The sequence below is a fragment of the Syngnathus typhle genome, linkage group LG11 (assembly GCF_033458585.1).
Source record: "Syngnathus typhle isolate RoL2023-S1 ecotype Sweden linkage group LG11, RoL_Styp_1.0, whole genome shotgun sequence".
In the NCBI taxonomy this organism is placed as follows: domain Eukaryota; kingdom Metazoa; phylum Chordata; class Actinopteri; order Syngnathiformes; family Syngnathidae; genus Syngnathus; species Syngnathus typhle.
In genome coordinates, this window is record NC_083748.1 from 8,536,833 (window position 1) to 8,553,781 (window position 16,949).

The 16,949-nt window shown below is 44.1% G+C and overlaps 1 protein-coding gene across 1 annotated transcript; it reads right to left on the reverse strand.

The window, feature by feature from the left end:
• Positions 1-95: 95 nt before the first annotated feature.
• Positions 96-16,917, reverse strand: LOC133162574 (ataxin-7). Its single transcript, XM_061291854.1, has 13 exons — positions 16,762-16,917; positions 15,806-15,900; positions 13,072-13,287; positions 12,824-12,892; positions 9,465-9,569; positions 6,668-6,971; positions 5,972-6,327; positions 5,717-5,799; positions 5,231-5,505; positions 4,881-5,070; positions 4,669-4,790; positions 3,320-4,430; positions 96-3,193 (listed from the first exon to the last, which is right to left on the reverse strand). Exons 3-13 carry the CDS (start codon positions 13,277-13,279, stop codon positions 3,176-3,178), a joined length of 2,841 nt encoding a protein of 946 aa, XP_061147838.1. The 5' UTR covers positions 13,280-13,287; positions 15,806-15,900; positions 16,762-16,917; the 3' UTR covers positions 96-3,175.
• Between the last annotated feature and the right edge of the window lie 32 nt (positions 16,918-16,949).

Consider the following 16,949-nt stretch of genomic DNA (forward strand, 5'->3'; position numbering starts at 1 on the left):
CTTCTGCCACACGTGCACACACACTGATGACAGGAAATGTTGGTGTCAGTCTCACTGAACACACACGCACACTACGACTGTTTGATACTGGGCAGCTGGCAAGCTCAGTTATTTTTTTTTTTTGTGTTTTCTTTTTACCACATTTAGGGTTCATAGGCAGATTAAAACACTGAACATTCAAGTAAGGTAAATAAAAGAACCCGACGACACTGTCCTAAAACAGTCAGGGTGAAACAAATTCAGGCACTTTCTTAATTTGATATTTCTTTGAAAAGCTGTGATTCAAATTACTTGTTTGGCAATGACGATGCAAGCGATTTCAATGATTAGTTCCTTCGACCTTCTAAAACAACAACCAAGAAATGGGTTTAAGGTCAAGTGTATGACTGGCGGGTCCATTGTGACAAAGCCCGGTCGCAGGCTGATTGGGCCACACGGGTACATTACTTGTGTTGATTCAGAGGCAACAAAATATGTGTTGTAAAAAGCACATGTGATTTGAGACCTTAAAAAGTGAATAAAGGTATTCGCTGTCAAACAGACACATGCTACAGTGGAAAAACACTTCACCTTTGTCCCTTAAGAGACCCTCAGTCCATGATTCATGAGAGGCTTCGATTCATACTGAATATATCCATGTATTGCATTATATAGATAGACTTGGCAGTGAAACACTTTTAAATAATCAAATTCTGGCTTCTCCTCTGGCTTCCTAAATAAATAACGACTCTTCAAAATGGTACCCAAGAATTCCTGCATGTACAAAAAAAGCCTGTGCAAAAATACACATTTCATTTATGTACAATTGCTTAACAAAATATTTTTTTTTTCAAATAGGGGTAGCTCTTTGACTTCATAAGCTAGGGGGGAGCTAAAGAAGAGGAAAAAAAAAAAAAAGAAAAATCTACTTTCCACTCTTGACTGACATCAGTGGAGGTTTCCAGATAGTAACTGGGTGCTGCCAAATGTCAAAATATGTCTTGTGAAGCCATCTGCATGAATCTCACACCATCTTGAAACTTACTCAAAAGCAGCAAACATCCCACTCAAGACTGTGGACTATTGCCTGATTCAAGACTTCATTTGAACTCAAGGAATCCAAGGTCACCCCGACACCGGCCGAGGCATCACTACTCAATATCCAAAGGTTGAGGGACAAAACACCCACAGAAGACAGTTGACGTGCATAAAGTTTTCTCTAGTTAAGACGTACCATACCTGATTCCCCCATGCGGGGAAGAAAAACAAACCCACAAAATTCACATCGCTCCACAGGCTGTTGTGGATCTCCCACAGTAATTCAGAGAAAAGATTGTGGCGATAATATGAGTCGCACAGATTCTTGACATCCACGCAAGCAATGCACCTTCCACCACTTCAGCGGCCCGACTTTCAAGTTGGCCGTAGACACAAGAGTAGCAGCTTTAGGTGAGCTTAGTTCTCAAATAAGCATTGCCTGCGCGGTGTGAAGTTGTTTTAGTGCTGTTCACAGTTGGGGAAGCAGGTCGACTGTGGCTATCATTCTGCACATTGACAAGATTCAGAAATTCGGTTCAGATTTGTTTCATCGTAAAAAGAAAAGGAAAATCAAGCGAGAGGGCGCATCGGGTTTCAGATCTGAAAGCGCGAGCCCTCCTCGACCTCATCTACGGAGACTCTTTGTAGTACAGTGTAAAAGCTCATAAGAAAACATCGGAATAGGATAACACTTGCATAATTCTGCGGGGGCATTCAAATAAAAACATTTACAGGGTCGTCCCTACCGGCCCTTCTCAAGCTACCGCGCGGGAGCCCCCAAAACGAGTGAGCCGAGTCCGACTGACGAAGCGTAAAACAAGATGATTGTTTGTCTGTTGGGGTGGAGCCAGCGTGTTTGCCGCCCCTCCTGCTCTCCTTTCCAAGGCTTCTGAGATCAGGCGCAGGGGGTGAAATTGAGTCGTAAATTCCAGTAGTCCAGCAGAATCGGACGTGAGAACAATTCTCGACACTCGCTCGTCTTTTTCACGCATACAGAAAGCCGTCAGAGCATTTATTCGATACGAGTTGCGCTGAATCGCCAGGGTACGAGTAAGCTCTAAACACTGGTCAACAGACTAAGTGTCCCTTATTGTGTAAATGTTTTCATTACTCTTTGAGTTTGACCTACATAAGGTTGCGCAATAAGGACGTGTGTAGTAATTTTGAGCTGAAATTACCTTTAACCTTTATTATATTATTAAAACCTGATGTACTAGAGATTCAGTACAAAAAAAATTTGCAAAGGTTTGCTTGAATCTTTGATTAAAAATGTGTTGAGCGTGGTCAGACAATCCCCCTCGTAAAACTGCAAGTGACCCGCGGTGCAAAACTGCATTGACATCTGCACACCAAAAGTTTTGCCACACTAAAAAAAAAAAAAAGTTTTTCTACTGGTGTGAAAACAAAGATGGCATCTGCGTACTGCTGGTTAGCTTTTCGATGGGAAATAATAAAATATAATATAGTCACTGATATTCTTCGTTGCAAGCAGATGCCAATCGCTGCACTAATTTTGCCTCACTAATAACATTGCGTTCATAAATGTCATAATACAGTAGTGGAAAAATACATCACATTTTAAAACATGATGGCACGCGAGTAGAACGACAACTCAGCGCATGACGATATTGAATAAATGCTCAATTGGCTTGCCACCCACACACACACACACACACACACACACACATGCACACGAGGGCCCACGCACTAGGAAGAGGTGGGCTTGTTGCCTCCCCACTTGCTCAGTGTCATGGCGGTTTACGGCCGCAGAGCTCACAACAGCCCTTAACCGGAACCCGAGTGCACCCTGGAGACTCATGGCTCGCTTTGCTCCCACGCCGGGACCTTCTGGAAGACCACCCGTAATACGAGGACAACGCCACGCTGGCGGAGCTCCGTGGCGGGCTCTGCGCGTGACGTTTCCCCACCGAGCACCACTTGTCCCCACCACCCCTCTAACAGACATGGCTTTGGGAGAACGAGTACGGACTTTTGACCTCACTGGGCAGTCCAGATCATCTCCAACCTGAGGATTGTGGGAAACTGAGAGTAATGTGGGTTTTCATTTTCGAAGGCCTCAAACAGTCCAGAGCGGATTGCTGCGGACTATTCCCCGTCATCGTGCCGTATCCACACACTCTGCGGGCTGACACCAGTGTCAGGGACGAGCCTTTGGCTGTGTGGGGAAGGGGACAAAGAAAAGTTGTCAGTGCATCTTTTGGCCCATCTGAAATGTCAATCTACTGTATTTATGACCCTTATCACCGGCACCAGGTTGTCCCTTGGCGACGTCACAACTCACCTGATGTAAGTGGGAGTTGTTGGGTAGTCCCGGCGTCCCTGGAATGTTCCGCCCGTGCTTGCCGTGGATGTTGTTAATGGCAGGTGACTTGGACACCTTGGGCCGACCCGGTGCGGGACCCCCACCTCCCCCAGTACCACTATTGACACCGCTGGAGGCAGGCGAGCTTTTGCGCTTCTTGCCTTCCAGGCGCCCGTCTGAGGAATGGTGGCTGAAGCTGCTATGGTGGTCCGCCGAGGACTGGTGGTGGACGAAAGGCCCCAGAGAGAGGGTGGAGTCGCTGCTGTTCATCACCACACTCATACGCTTGATGGACTCGGCGGGGCTACCCGAAGCCGGGCCTCGCGCCGGCGAGCCCGAGGAGCCGCCAACAGACCCTGCGGAAAGCTCGGCCTTGAGGCTGAGAGAGTTTGTGCGCACGCTGGGGCCACAGTTGAGGCCCACACTGTGGACGCCGCTGTGGGAGGAAGATAACGATGAGGAGGAGGAACCTAGTGAGCTGTGGTGGTAGGTGCTCCCTGAGCTGCCAACATTTGCACAGTTCTTCTTGAAAGTGGACGAGGGAGAATAGTTAGCATTAGCAGGTTCTGAGGAGCTATGGGACGACGAGAAGATAGAGCTGTTCTTCCTCTTCTTTCCCGAGCTGAAGCTGGTGCTGCTACTGTTACTGCCCACGCCAACTGAAGTGGGGATGATGGGTGTGGAGGAACCAGTGGAGATCTCCTTGGGCCGGATGGACAATGACTTGGTCGTGCTGCTGCTGCTGGAGGGACGGGACTTAAGCGCCCGGCCTGAGGCGAGTGAAGGGGCTAAAGGGGAGGTGGATGAGGACAAGTGGGCTGAAGGCATCTGCGGCGACGAAGACACTTGTCGGGCCTGTGTGGTGCCGTAGGCCGGGTGCTCGGGCCCTCCCTGTGGAGAGCTGCGGGCGTTTAAGGTGGTCCCATAGGAGAGCACAGGCTTGCCCTCAAACGATTGGCTATACGGGGTCTGGGGCGTGGTCGTAGGCGGGCCCAGGAAGCCTGAAGATGGGGTGCTACTGGGGGAATTTGTGCTTGTCCTATGGTTGGGTGCAAAGGAAGAGCTGTTCTCCAAGGCCATAGGGATTTTCCTAAAACAAAACAAAAATGCAAATGAGGAGAGGCAAGATTTTAGCAACGCCAACACCTTGATTTGAATTGTTATGCATGAAGTCTGACGGTTGTAGTACACGTTGCCTGCAACCGATGATGCTCACGTTTGTTTTAATGCGACAACAAGCCGGGTCGAAAGACTGACCACGATACAACACGGAACAGCTCATCGGCCGCAACACTAGGGACACCATACTTGATGTCTGCTTAACTTACTTCCACATTTGAGAGTTGACGTGCTTATCCATCATTGCAGAGAGGACACATCGCATTTTGTCCCATCGCCTGTCAAAGGAGTAACAACCTCTCCCAAACAGTCGACTTCCAAAATTACAGTACTGAAAAGAGAGCGGGAATTAAAGATTGCTCAGTTGACAATTAGGCATTAAAGAGTGAAAGTGTTACAGGAGAACAAAAAAAACACTCACAGCTACCGGTCGAGGGTGATAACCTGAATAGTGACAGTGCATTTTTTCAGCGCTCTCCTCACGCTCCTCATTCTCTCCCTCATCACTGGAGGCTCGAGAGAGCCCGTCAGGAGCACTTTGGGGATGATGTGGTGAGTCGTGGACTATTGCGGGGTCCGCTGGGGTACCAGGCCCGTGCGTGTTGTTCAATCTGTTGGTTGAAGAGCACCAAGTGATTCTCAACTTGTAACAAAAAGATCTGTTGAGTTCCAAGTTAACCAAGTCTTATTCATGCCATTTAAAAAAACAAACAAGAAAAACCCAGCAGATGACAAAAAAAACAAAGCGGCGCTGGTGTGGGCATCACTTACCGTGGAAGACTAGGGCTGTGAAATTTGAGTTTGTTGGCTGGCAGAATCTTAGTGGCGTCTGGGGCAGGGCCGTTGCCATGAGCCACCGGATGGACATCATAAGAAGTGGCAAGATGGAGGGAGGGGTGTGGGTCCCTGAGAGGGGGAGGTGGTTGGGAATGGGTTTGGTGGAGTTCTCTCTCTCGCTCCTTTGTTCTGTACTTGTGCTCTGCCAGTAATGTGTCAAAGCGCTTCCTCCGCCCTGGCACTGCCCTCCGCTGGCTCAAGGAATGTGTCTGATGTGGCAAAGACAAAGGTCAGAAGTCTTGATTCGGAAAAGAACCTGTTTGGGTTCCAGTCTTAACATGCTTTGCAGGAGGCTGACATTTCCCCCCGCACCGCCCCCCTGCTATCGGTAAAAAGATATATTTGTGCCACATGGATATGAACAAACTGATACGACGGACAGACTAAGCAAACGGCACACGATAGACAAAGCATAGTTACCTTGCATGTTAGGGATCTTGTGCAGGTTTTCCGAGCTGTCACATCCACAACACCACAGTGAATATCTGGATTGAACTCACGCTCTGAAGGAAATGAAGAGTGAAAACATTAAATGATATAGACAGTGTAAGGGGGAAAAAGTGTTGGTAGGTTAAAAGTTTTGGGTAGGAGAAAAAAAAAAAAAAAGGACATTTCAAAAATCAGTCCAGCTTATTTGAAATATTGTAGCAATGTGAATGCCTTCACCCAGCTGACCTGTCACTTTCTTGTTAAGGTGGCGTCTGCTACTGGCACTGCTGCTGTTGCTGTTGTCCTGCTTCTTGTCCGAAAGGACTGACAGGTGACCTTTGCCGTTGGGGATCTGACCCGGGGCTAGTAAGGGAGGCTTTGGTATGGAGGGACAGTTAAGGCCTGGTTTAAGGGCTGAGGATGAGGAGGTGGTGATGGTGGTGGTGGAGGTGGTGGTGTTGTTGTTGTTGGAGCTCACAGTGGTGCTAGAGGAGGATGCAGAGGAGGATGAGGTGGTGGCGGGAGCAGAGGGGACCTGCACCAGCTTAGCTGACGAGTCCACATTCAGATGCATCTTCTCCACCTTGACAGCCGGGGTGAGGCTGGAAGAGAAGGTGACAGAAATGAAGAGGGCAGCAAGGAGGAAGCTGAGCGTTAGAAACATAGAGCCGGTGAGAAACGCATGATAAGAGACAAATGTGCACATATGGGTGGAGCTGGAAGGACAAAACAAAAATCTCATGATTCCTTATTTGGGCGCATCAGGGTTATGCCAGACATATCCAAGACAACACGGTGATTACAAGCTGTAATCAAGGTTGAGACGAAAGAAATTATTATTATTACTGGTTGCGTAGGACGGCATCCTTGCATAAATGTGAAATAAAACAAACTTTTTTTCCCCCATGTAGTATCCAACCTTGGCAGTGCAGCCCAACTTACATCTTGTCCGGCTGCAGCATCCTGAATGGGTGAAAGGGAGGCCTTCGCTGGATGCCCGACACCTTGTCTTTGGCTGGTTTGAGTAGTTTGGGATTGGAGGAAGAGGAGGAGGATGTCGCGGAGGAAGAGAAGTTCGATCCAGCGGTGGCGGTTCGGCTAACAATCCCTCCGCTCGTCACTCCGGTGAGAGACCCTGAGCCAAGTCCAGTTCCGAGAGCACCGCTACTAGTACTACTCCTGTTCCTTCCGGACAAAAGGAAGGGCGAGGTGGATGCTGACTTGATGGGAGAATTATGTCTTCTCTCTGGATAAACACAACAAAGCAGTCTGGTGAAATCCATTTGAATCATACGATCACTAGTGTCTGAATACTCCAGCTTCCTTCCACACAAAAAAATAAAATAAAATTACAGAATACTAAATTGTCACTTGGTGTGAATGTGGGATTGAATGTTTGCTTGTTTGTAAAGGTCACCTGGGCTAGCCAGAATTCCCATTGACCCCATCTCCCCCAAAATGTATCGATGGATATCAACGCTAATGTGCACAAGATGATTGATCATCAGGGCCATTCAGAAGACAATGGAGAGCAAAGCTTTGAAGTACTCCCGGGAAAGACATTCATGAAACATTCTTTCACCACCTCCGCATCATTTTGGTATAAATAACATCAAGAACTAACGAGCACTAACTGGTGCAGGGGCAGCAGATTTGTCTTTACACATGACAGTGACATAAAGCTTTGATTGAACACTCGTCTTTCCCGCAGCCGAGGAGAAAGGCTAGCCGTAATAGGACATAAAAAGCCTGCTCTGACAATACTCAGCAGCATTTGTGATCCACGCAAACTCAGCCTTAAAATAGAAACAACCGATAGGTCAAGAGCTTCATTGTCATGCCTGAGCGTCTCAAAACAACATGATGAAAAGCACTGTGGAAGACAGCAGAAATAGTGAAGATGAAGTCATACTGTAAAGAGGAAAGAAAATATATAAACTTGTTTAAAATTCGATTGAACAACATCCAGCACAGAGCTATTCCTTGCAAACAGCCCACAAAATCTGTGAGCGACCATTCAATTTAGCACTGGCTAATTGGTATCGTACTAAAAGCACAACATCTTAGAAAATCATGCAGACCAACAGCGCAAACATTCGATTCAAACTTTTGACTTGGACGACGGTCAAAAGTTTATTTCTCAGCAGGTGAGCTGGAAACGAGCTTGTTGCTGCGGAAACACTCCGCCGCAAACAAACACACATTTAAAACTGCTGGTTAGGGCGAGCTGCTGGTGACTGTAACTGAAATTTGACCTTTGACCTCCATTTTCAAAGATTGAAAATGTGTGTGTCTTGGGCACAACACGTAATGATTGATGAGAATCTTTCATGAGCTCTTACAAACACCTTTGCTCTGCTCTCTGTGAATTTTCATTTGGAGAACTTTATGCGTCTGACTTTTGGGGAGCAATTGAGAAAAGGCCATTTTTTATCCTTATGAGTTGTCTCCCCAAACAAATGAAAACCATTGACTATTTTAGTTTAAAAAAAATCCAGTAGACACACAAAACAAAGTGACGCCATGAAAAGTGTACGCAGTCATCATTTTGTAATCCACATCCAGATGCAGAACAAGCGAGGCCACCTACTTTGCAAGAACAGAATAATGGCTTTCTTCCGCTCCTTCCCCCTATCACTTCCCTGCCCCCAACCCATTTTCTATCGCCGGTCACAGTCACAGCGCACAAACTTCCCAGGAAAGCCCACACACGCTCCACAAACAAACCACAAATACTGATTGAAAAACACAATACCAGTTACGTCACGCCCCCCACCCCACAACGGGAGGAGTCTTCATATCCTTTTTCACGTCTAAAGAGTTGGCCCCAATGTTAAGGGAGAAACCTTCAAACATGCGTGCAAGGCACCAGTGTGTTAAAAAAAAAAAAAAAAAAAAAAAAAAAAAAAAATTGTCGGGTGGGGGGATTATCTTGGAATAGAGTTTGAAGAACATGCAAAGCTTTCTTGCGATGCCATGGAAACATGAGCTTGCAGAAAGTGCATCCCAACTGACTTACTGCTCTGCAGAGACCAGTAAATACTATTTTACATATTGCTCCCACTCTAAATCAATTAATTCATGTGCTATCTCAGTTATTATATTGCTCATGTGAATCCCCCATTACTGCAATCCCGTGATTACTGCATTTAATTTGACAATGACTATAATGTAATTAAGTTGCACAAAGTAATTATGATGTGTACTGTTATTGCTCCCTCTTGTGGCAAAGTGTGGCTCAAGTAGCACAAAACATACCACTTACAGATGAACAAACTGAGCTGCTTTTTGTGTGTTTTAAAAAAAAAAAAAAAAAAGGTAGCACGTCACTTGGAGAACGGAAAACTGTATCAAATATTAACAGGGGATTTGGATACATGCATACAGACACGCACGCACGCACACACGCACACGACGGAGCGTTAAGTAAATAAATCAAAGTTGGTGGTGGCTGCTCTCGGGTTTCTGTGTTAAGGAGGCAAAGTGGTTTGGGCGCTGGTGTCAGGAGGAAAAGCAATACCGCCTACGGGTGCCAATGTAAGAAATGTTCTCATCAGGCAACGCTGTAGTGGCAGTGGCATGCAAAAGTTGAATTCTTTGCAGATTTATTGACTTCCGTTTGGCATTCTTTTGAATAAAACATCACCAGGGCGCATTGAAAACACCCAAGTGCCTACCTTCAAAACGCCTCGGAATAGAGCGGAAGTGTTGGTCTTGACAGAATATTTGTGAGACTTACCGTAATGTGCTTGGAAGGCTTGAGGCTTGACTACTTGACTACAGTGGCTGCACATCACCAGGTAGAAGTCATCGTGCGCTGGATACTGGCCAAATATCGGCATATCTATGCACAGGGGAAATTTGGATTGCTCGGGGATGAGTCGTAAAGAAACAAGTACACAACACAAAGAGGAAGGATTGATTGGCAGTGCATTATGATCACACACACACACGCGCCTATGTGTAAATACGACAACCACGTTCGGACTGGATAAATAAATCAAAGATAATCGGAGCAAACTGACGGGTAAGCCTGGCAAATAAAAATAGCGATGACTATCTAGCACTTGGCTGTGTTCGTCCTGAAGTACATGGTGATAAGAAAAGGCCAAGGTAGTGATTCAAAGGTTACCTGCAGTCAAATAACTTTTCCATCGAGTCAACCTTTGTCCTACGTATGACAAAAAATGTTGTCATCCTTTCACTTTACAATTGTATCTCCAAATTGGAGCTTTGTCTTCAATTCAAAAGCATCTTGCTGTAAATTCTTGCAGAATCTTGGCAACCTTATGAGGCATTGGATAACAAACAATAGCGTTCTGTCATTTTCTAAAAGGTTGCGTTTGATGGTATCCTCTACTATACTGTAGTGTTTTTTTTTTAAGACAAGCAAAATTAGTAAAAAGTTACTACATAGCTGGTTCCAACTCCCCAAACACAGAGGGGGGGGGGGGGGGGGAATCCTAATTTGAGGAGGTTAATTAAGAGACTGCTTGGGGTGTGATGGTGAGATAAACGAAGGAGAGAAGGCAAGAGTGGAGCCTCTCTCCAAGATGTAGCACTCAAAGGCTGTCAAGGGTCCTCAAAACATCGTTGACAGAGCCTGGAAGGGATGAGGATCGTCGCTCAATGGCCACATAACAAGGTCTACCTGGTGGGCCGCCTCTCAGGGTGCCGAGTGGCCTTCATTTGTGGCTGAATTGACGGACCGAGTCTACTTTGTGCATGTGGATTGCGTGAAAACACTTTGCGGTAGCTCAATGTCTCCTTCACCAAGAGACTTATGTTGTGGCCTGAAGTGGCCTCAGAGGAGAGAAAAAAAAAAAAAAAAGCTAGTGAGTTCACAGTTCTGACAAAGGCGTATAAATGACATTTTGAAGGGTTGAATAAAAAAATCATCCTGCTAATGTGTGCTATTAAGAGCCCGGCTTCTCAGAATAGAAGATAAACGTCATGTTTCACTGGTCACGGGCCTGCAAATCCACCTGGCCACAACAGCTTATTAATTCATTTATTTTTTTTCCCAATGACAACGAACGAAAGATCCTACGAAAACTACTTGTTCAATAAAGATATGGCCGACTGTGTTTTGTTACCACAACAAGAACATCTGACCTGGAATTTCGTAAACCATATTTGGTGGATGATGATTCACACTCAATTGTGACATCTACTCATCCATTCAATATATTTTTCTCAGCAGATGATGGGAAGCTCAAATAGTTGTTAACTTGGGAGTGTTACGCAAATGTTTGGCTCAACTTTAAAAGCACCCCCCCCTATTCAGATCTGCTTGCAATCCTAATTGAATAGTCGTACGCACTGACCGTTCTGTTTTTATTTTAAAAAAAAAAAAAAAAAACATTCACTCTGCACATGTCTCCTTAAATCCTTAAATCACACAAGAAAAAGTAAAATGAGTATAAAGGGCATTCTATTCTATTCTATTAAAAAAAAAAAAAAAAAAAGGATGCAGGGAGAAAGGAAGCCATCAAGAAAAGCAGACGGACGAGAGAAGCAAAGCCAAGAAACTAGCATGGTAGATAGAGACTGAAAAAGAGCAGAAGCAGGCCTCAGCGAGACAAAGAGAGTGAGCCCAGGACCTGCGCTCATGGAAGAACAGCGCTTGTGAGCAGCAAAACACAGGCAGGGAATGAGAGTCCAGTTCATTTCAGCATCCTCATCCACGGCAGTGATGAATGATCTAGGTGGCTGCCTCCCAGCGGCACACACTGAATGAAGCTCAACCTCCGACTGACGCCGTATATGTGGCATATATACAAAGTCATTATTTGCTGTGCATTTAGAAGAAGAAAAAAAAACGGCGGTGTGTGAATAAGATGTTGGCTAGCATGGCAGTGGTTACACCACAGTAGGAATCTGGCATGAGTCATGGCAGGGAGTGGGAGAGCCACTTGTTATAACGCCCCCCCGCGCACACACACACACAAATATAATTCGATCGAGACACACGGCAAGAACTGATCGGTCCAATGACAATCTCGAAAGGGAAGTGCCACGTGATGGCGATGTAGTTTCAGTTCGCAGCTGCATGACATGAGATGCAATGCTAGTTAGTGTACAATACGGTGTTAAACACAGTAGCACAGTATATAGAAGCGTTTGTTTGTTAGCCGCATGGTTATGCGCTACTTGAATTGTGCAACGGTCTTATGCTCTGCACACAGGCCACATTGTTGACCTGTGAAAGGACAACACCAGATAAGTGCCAGGACAAGGAGTAATTAACCCTCGAGTCCACAGTGAGACGAAACAAACTTAGACTTGACACATGCTGATGGCATCATCAGCAATCTCCAAAATGAGATGTTGTGAGTTCGACTGTATCGTTCTGCATTCGTGCAATGTTTAGATTTTCTTGCTCGCGCTGTATTTTAATAATTGTTGTTGATGTTGATGGATAAAATCAAGTGTTTCAAAATTTGTGAATTGGAGTAATTATTCATTTGCATGTTGACATGCACTTCTTATGAAAACTATTCATTTGGGAACTAGTGAGCTTAATCTGAAATGCTGAGGTTTTGGTTAATTTTTAGATTTTGAATTTGGGACCTGGCATTTTGGGCACGACTGGGTTGTTGTTGTTTTCTTCAAAAGGTGTAAGAAAACAAGAAAAATATTGACCAGTCTAGCTGATGTTTATCAATCTTTTTTGTTTGAAACAGCGAATTTGTCAGAGGAGATGAGGCTTCTGTAAGTACGATTTGAAATCACCAACATTTGACTTCCTTGCTATATTCCATTAAACGGGCTTGCTAATCAATTCCGTTCATTTTTGTCTTAACTTCAGGCGAAAGATGACGCGAGGTGACCCGTAGTTAAAAGAATAATGTCGCAAATAATGGGACACTCCTGCATGTTTACATGTGCAAGACAACTAGAGTGTTATCATTTATATTACAGAACATTTTATGGCATTACTCAATGACAGACAGTTTAAGTTATTCAAGAAAATAAAAGTCCAGTCATTTGATCTGCTTGAATAAGCTTGAGTGTGTATGTGCAAACCCCCAGAACCAAAATACTGTACTGTACACATTTTGGCCCTGGATAGGGGAGAAAAAAAACAACACTCACCTTCTCTGCACAAACGCATGGCTTCGCGATTTTTCCCCAAGTCTTTGAAACTTTCCTCCAATTCAGCACCTGAGAATGGGGCGACCCGACACAGAGGCAAATAAATAGTTGCACGTTGCTCCCACTATGGTTTCTTCGTATTCCGCCGACAACTGCATGCGAACGGCCACAAATAAGCACACCAGCGCCGGAGACGGCGGCGCTCCACCTCGCTTCGGCGGACGCATTCGGGACGCGAGCGGACTCACCGTCGTTTCCGTGGAGTTTGGCGGCGTCGACCCAGTTGCTCCAAGGCTGTCCCACCATTATTTCTGGACTGGGTAAGGATCTCCGCTCCGCAACAGTCGCCATTGCTGTGGAGCCTTCTCCGCGCTGGCTCGGCTGCTGCTGCTTCAGCTGCTGCCTGGCTGCTCGGCGCTGCTCCCCCCTGACGTCATCCTCGGCCCTTTCCGACATTCTTTCCGCTACAATGTAACGACACGAGAGTCAGCTCGGCGCAGGAGAGGACTTTCCTTAGGATCGCTAGCGCGTCGTCTCGCCTCGCACATCACTCAAAATGAACAAATCAAAAACACGAGCACTCAAAAATAAACGTATTTTAAAAATTAAAAAAATTTAAAAAACACTAAGGAAGCTGACGGCCTCAACTCTGCTCCCAGGCTGTTTAAACATCAGTATTTTTTGTTGTCGCAATTTTTTTTGGGCACTAAAGCATAAATTGACAATTACATTTATCATTGATTCACAATGACAACGCAACAAATTATTGCAAGCCCCATATATGCACCCCTAATGATGGACAGAGAATAGTGTGACCTGAGCTTAATACTGAGGTCACCAACCTTCTTTAATTATCTTATTAATAATAATTAATTGTATTCATATGTGAAAACACTGGTCACATTAATTGAATGTCCCACTATTTATCACAAAGATTTTCCCAGGTAAGAAACACGTATCTTTATGCAAATCGTTATTTCTATACATATCTGCAAGTGTTTACATTTCCAAATGAACAGTTCTACCACATTCCTTGGAAATGACAATGTCCCATCACCGATGAGCTATTTTTAGAGCAGGACCAGGGGGGCTCATGCTGGCAAACCCTGACGTAATCTAACGTGATGTTTCATAAGTGCAACGATCTACCAGCAACGCCATGATACCGACGTCATATCATTGCATTTCTATGCATGATCTCACCTTTGACCTACCATACCAGAAAAAAAAGTTCCTCATTTTGAACGCATCATTTGCATGATTAAAGTGTCTTCCCACAAGCCTGTTCTGCTATTTGAAGCATTCAAATCCCTTGCGTGTTGGTGTGGTTGTTTTGTGTGGTTTTGAATAGATATTTGTCAATATGGCTATAGATCTCCAAGCATCAATGCATTTTAATGCTTAGAGCTCTGAAAGAAAAAATTGTTATCTCTAACAAAAATGTACATTGTAAGATTGCATGATAGCTTTTCCACAATAAAAGGTCCCTGTAATGTAAAACATATGTGGTGTAATTATCATTTGCAAAGGCAAAACACCCACTCTGGTCAAAGTGTGACAATATAACACGTTTATCATTTAGATGGTAATGCTTGTGTGGCAGACAAAGAAAGAAACAAGGTGGTGGTGACTCATTCATACTGATGTATTCATTTTCCTTTGTATGTGAACATTCACGAAACTAAACCATTAGAAAAAGTCGGAAAGAGTTTGTTGTGGTACCGACCAAAAGCATTTCGTAGGAATGCAAGACTGTCAGTTTACTTTCACTTTCAAAATGAAACGTTCCAAGCGTGCCAGCTCTTTTTACCTTCACTGACAAAAATGGGGAAACATGCAAAGGAATTTTCATGAATGTAGATTGTCCTGATTTGATTTTCTATCATTGAGATGAGGGTTACACCTTTTTCCACATATTTTAACAATTGTACTACAATGCTACAGTTTTGACAAATGAAATGATATTCGAAGAAAATTTCAAAGAGACTGTTGTGGAGAAATGCAGCAGAATGTCAAGCACATGCCTTGAGACGGATAAGTCACACATGGATGCAAAAAAAGAAGCGTTATGCACATCAACAGATGCACGGAGGTTAACTCGTAAATAGAAGTATGGCAAGTATTACAACTTGTTGCTCAACGTAATATACTGACTACTCACTGAGACAAAAACCACATCGAGCCATTCTCTGAGAATGCTAATGCTAACTCTATTTTACGAGTTCAGGATTACTCTGCTTCTAGATTTAACTCTTCCTTTTTAACCATGTATCAAAATACATCTTTACCAAACGGTAAAGCCAAAAATTCCAGTTTAGTGATACCTGTTGAATAAACACAGTTTCATGTCCATTTTTTCATTCATGTCCCTACTACTAAAAGGCTATGTACATCTAAGCACACACAAGAAATGAAAACAAAGCATTCAAATGATCATGTGATAAGTTTTCATTTCTGTAAAACGCATCTGTGGAATTTGCATTTTCCTCTAATAAGTCCCTGACAAGGGCTCTGAAAAAATAAACAATAACCAAGTTACTTATGTGAGTATTGTTTTTAGATGTATTGCAGGATAAGTGCAAAGGGATACTGTCATGTATAAATCCGCAAAAATGAAAGTACCCCAAAGTGTGGAATTTTTCTCCCTCATTTGGTATGATAGAATGGTACACAAACACTTTGAGACTCCTGCACGCATAATGGATTGCAATGCTGTGATTACAAAATCATAATAAAATCCAATGTGTGCGTTTGAATGACAAATGGTATGTAATATAAATGTGATATGTAATGTTTATAACATGTTGTAAATTAGATTAGAATTTATTTTACGTATAAGGATGTACCAATTTTAAATATTGCAGATCTAAATATTGGCTTTATAAAATGTGTTATTGAATCAGCTATTCCTACCATTTTATCAACAGTAATTAATGTGAATGGCACACAAGTCATTAAGACGATGAAGAAGTGAGACATTACCTTGGCAAGGACAAAAGAAACTTATTTGTAACTCAATCAGCTGATCCACATCAGTTTGGATTCTTACTGGCTGCCGCACACACTGAAGAAGAAATCTGGAATCACACGTTGAGGGGAGATGAGTTAGCACCATGTTCTTTGATTTATGTTGAGAGGCTTAACCCTTAACTAGGCTATTAAAACGTGTAATTCAACAAATGTGTTTTTATTGAGCTTTTGAACAGAAAGCAGTACCGGTAATCCTCTCTATAAAAGCTTTCCAACATTTTAGTCATCTCTTGAGACAGACAAAACACTTGTGATCTGCTTTACGTTTGAATTTACACTTTACTATTATTTTTGTAAACACCGCTTTAGAGCCATAATTTTAAGATCGAGATATTTTTGCCTTTTTCAATTTATTTCACGTTCTAATATTAACTGAGATTAAATGTGAATAAGAACGTAATCCTGCGTTCGTGCATTCTTTCATCCCTGACTTGCAGTCAAGCCTGACTTGAACTACATTGCGATTTGAACTCTCAACCGCAATGTGTAACTAACTACAATGCAAAGCATAAAAGTGAGAAGAAGAAAAACCAGAATCGCCGATCATCGCCGATTAACTTCAGTTGGCAGTCCAACACCGAACAAGTTTTGAGTCGCCTCGCTCCCACCTCCAAAACAACAACGATCATTACTTGAAAAGTGAGTGAGTGAGATTGACGTGCGCCTCAGCTACGAGCACAAGTGGAAAACGTATTGTGAACATCTGACAGAAGCCGTGTAGCAAAATCAGCCTGCATCCACTTCATCTCTATCAAATACGATCAGGGAGCATTTGGTGGCTACGTCGCCCTGCTAGCTAAAGCCTGAAGCCAGCCATAACTAGCATTAGCGAAGAAGCTGCCAACAGCCTGACAGCACAGCACAAGTCATTAGCAATCGTTACGGAGTCGCGGCAAGTTTGCCCTTACCGATCCTATGGATGCCGTATGTGTAAACAAAAGCCAGGCCGATTGAAATCAACTGGATGCAAGGGGCGAAGGGGGCAGGACACGGCGAGAAAGAGCGAGTGCGGTGCTCAGCCTCTGTGGAGGTCTTCACCAGGTGCTTCCATGTCTGTTTACCAGACTGCATTCTGGGAATGTGACGTCACTGAGCC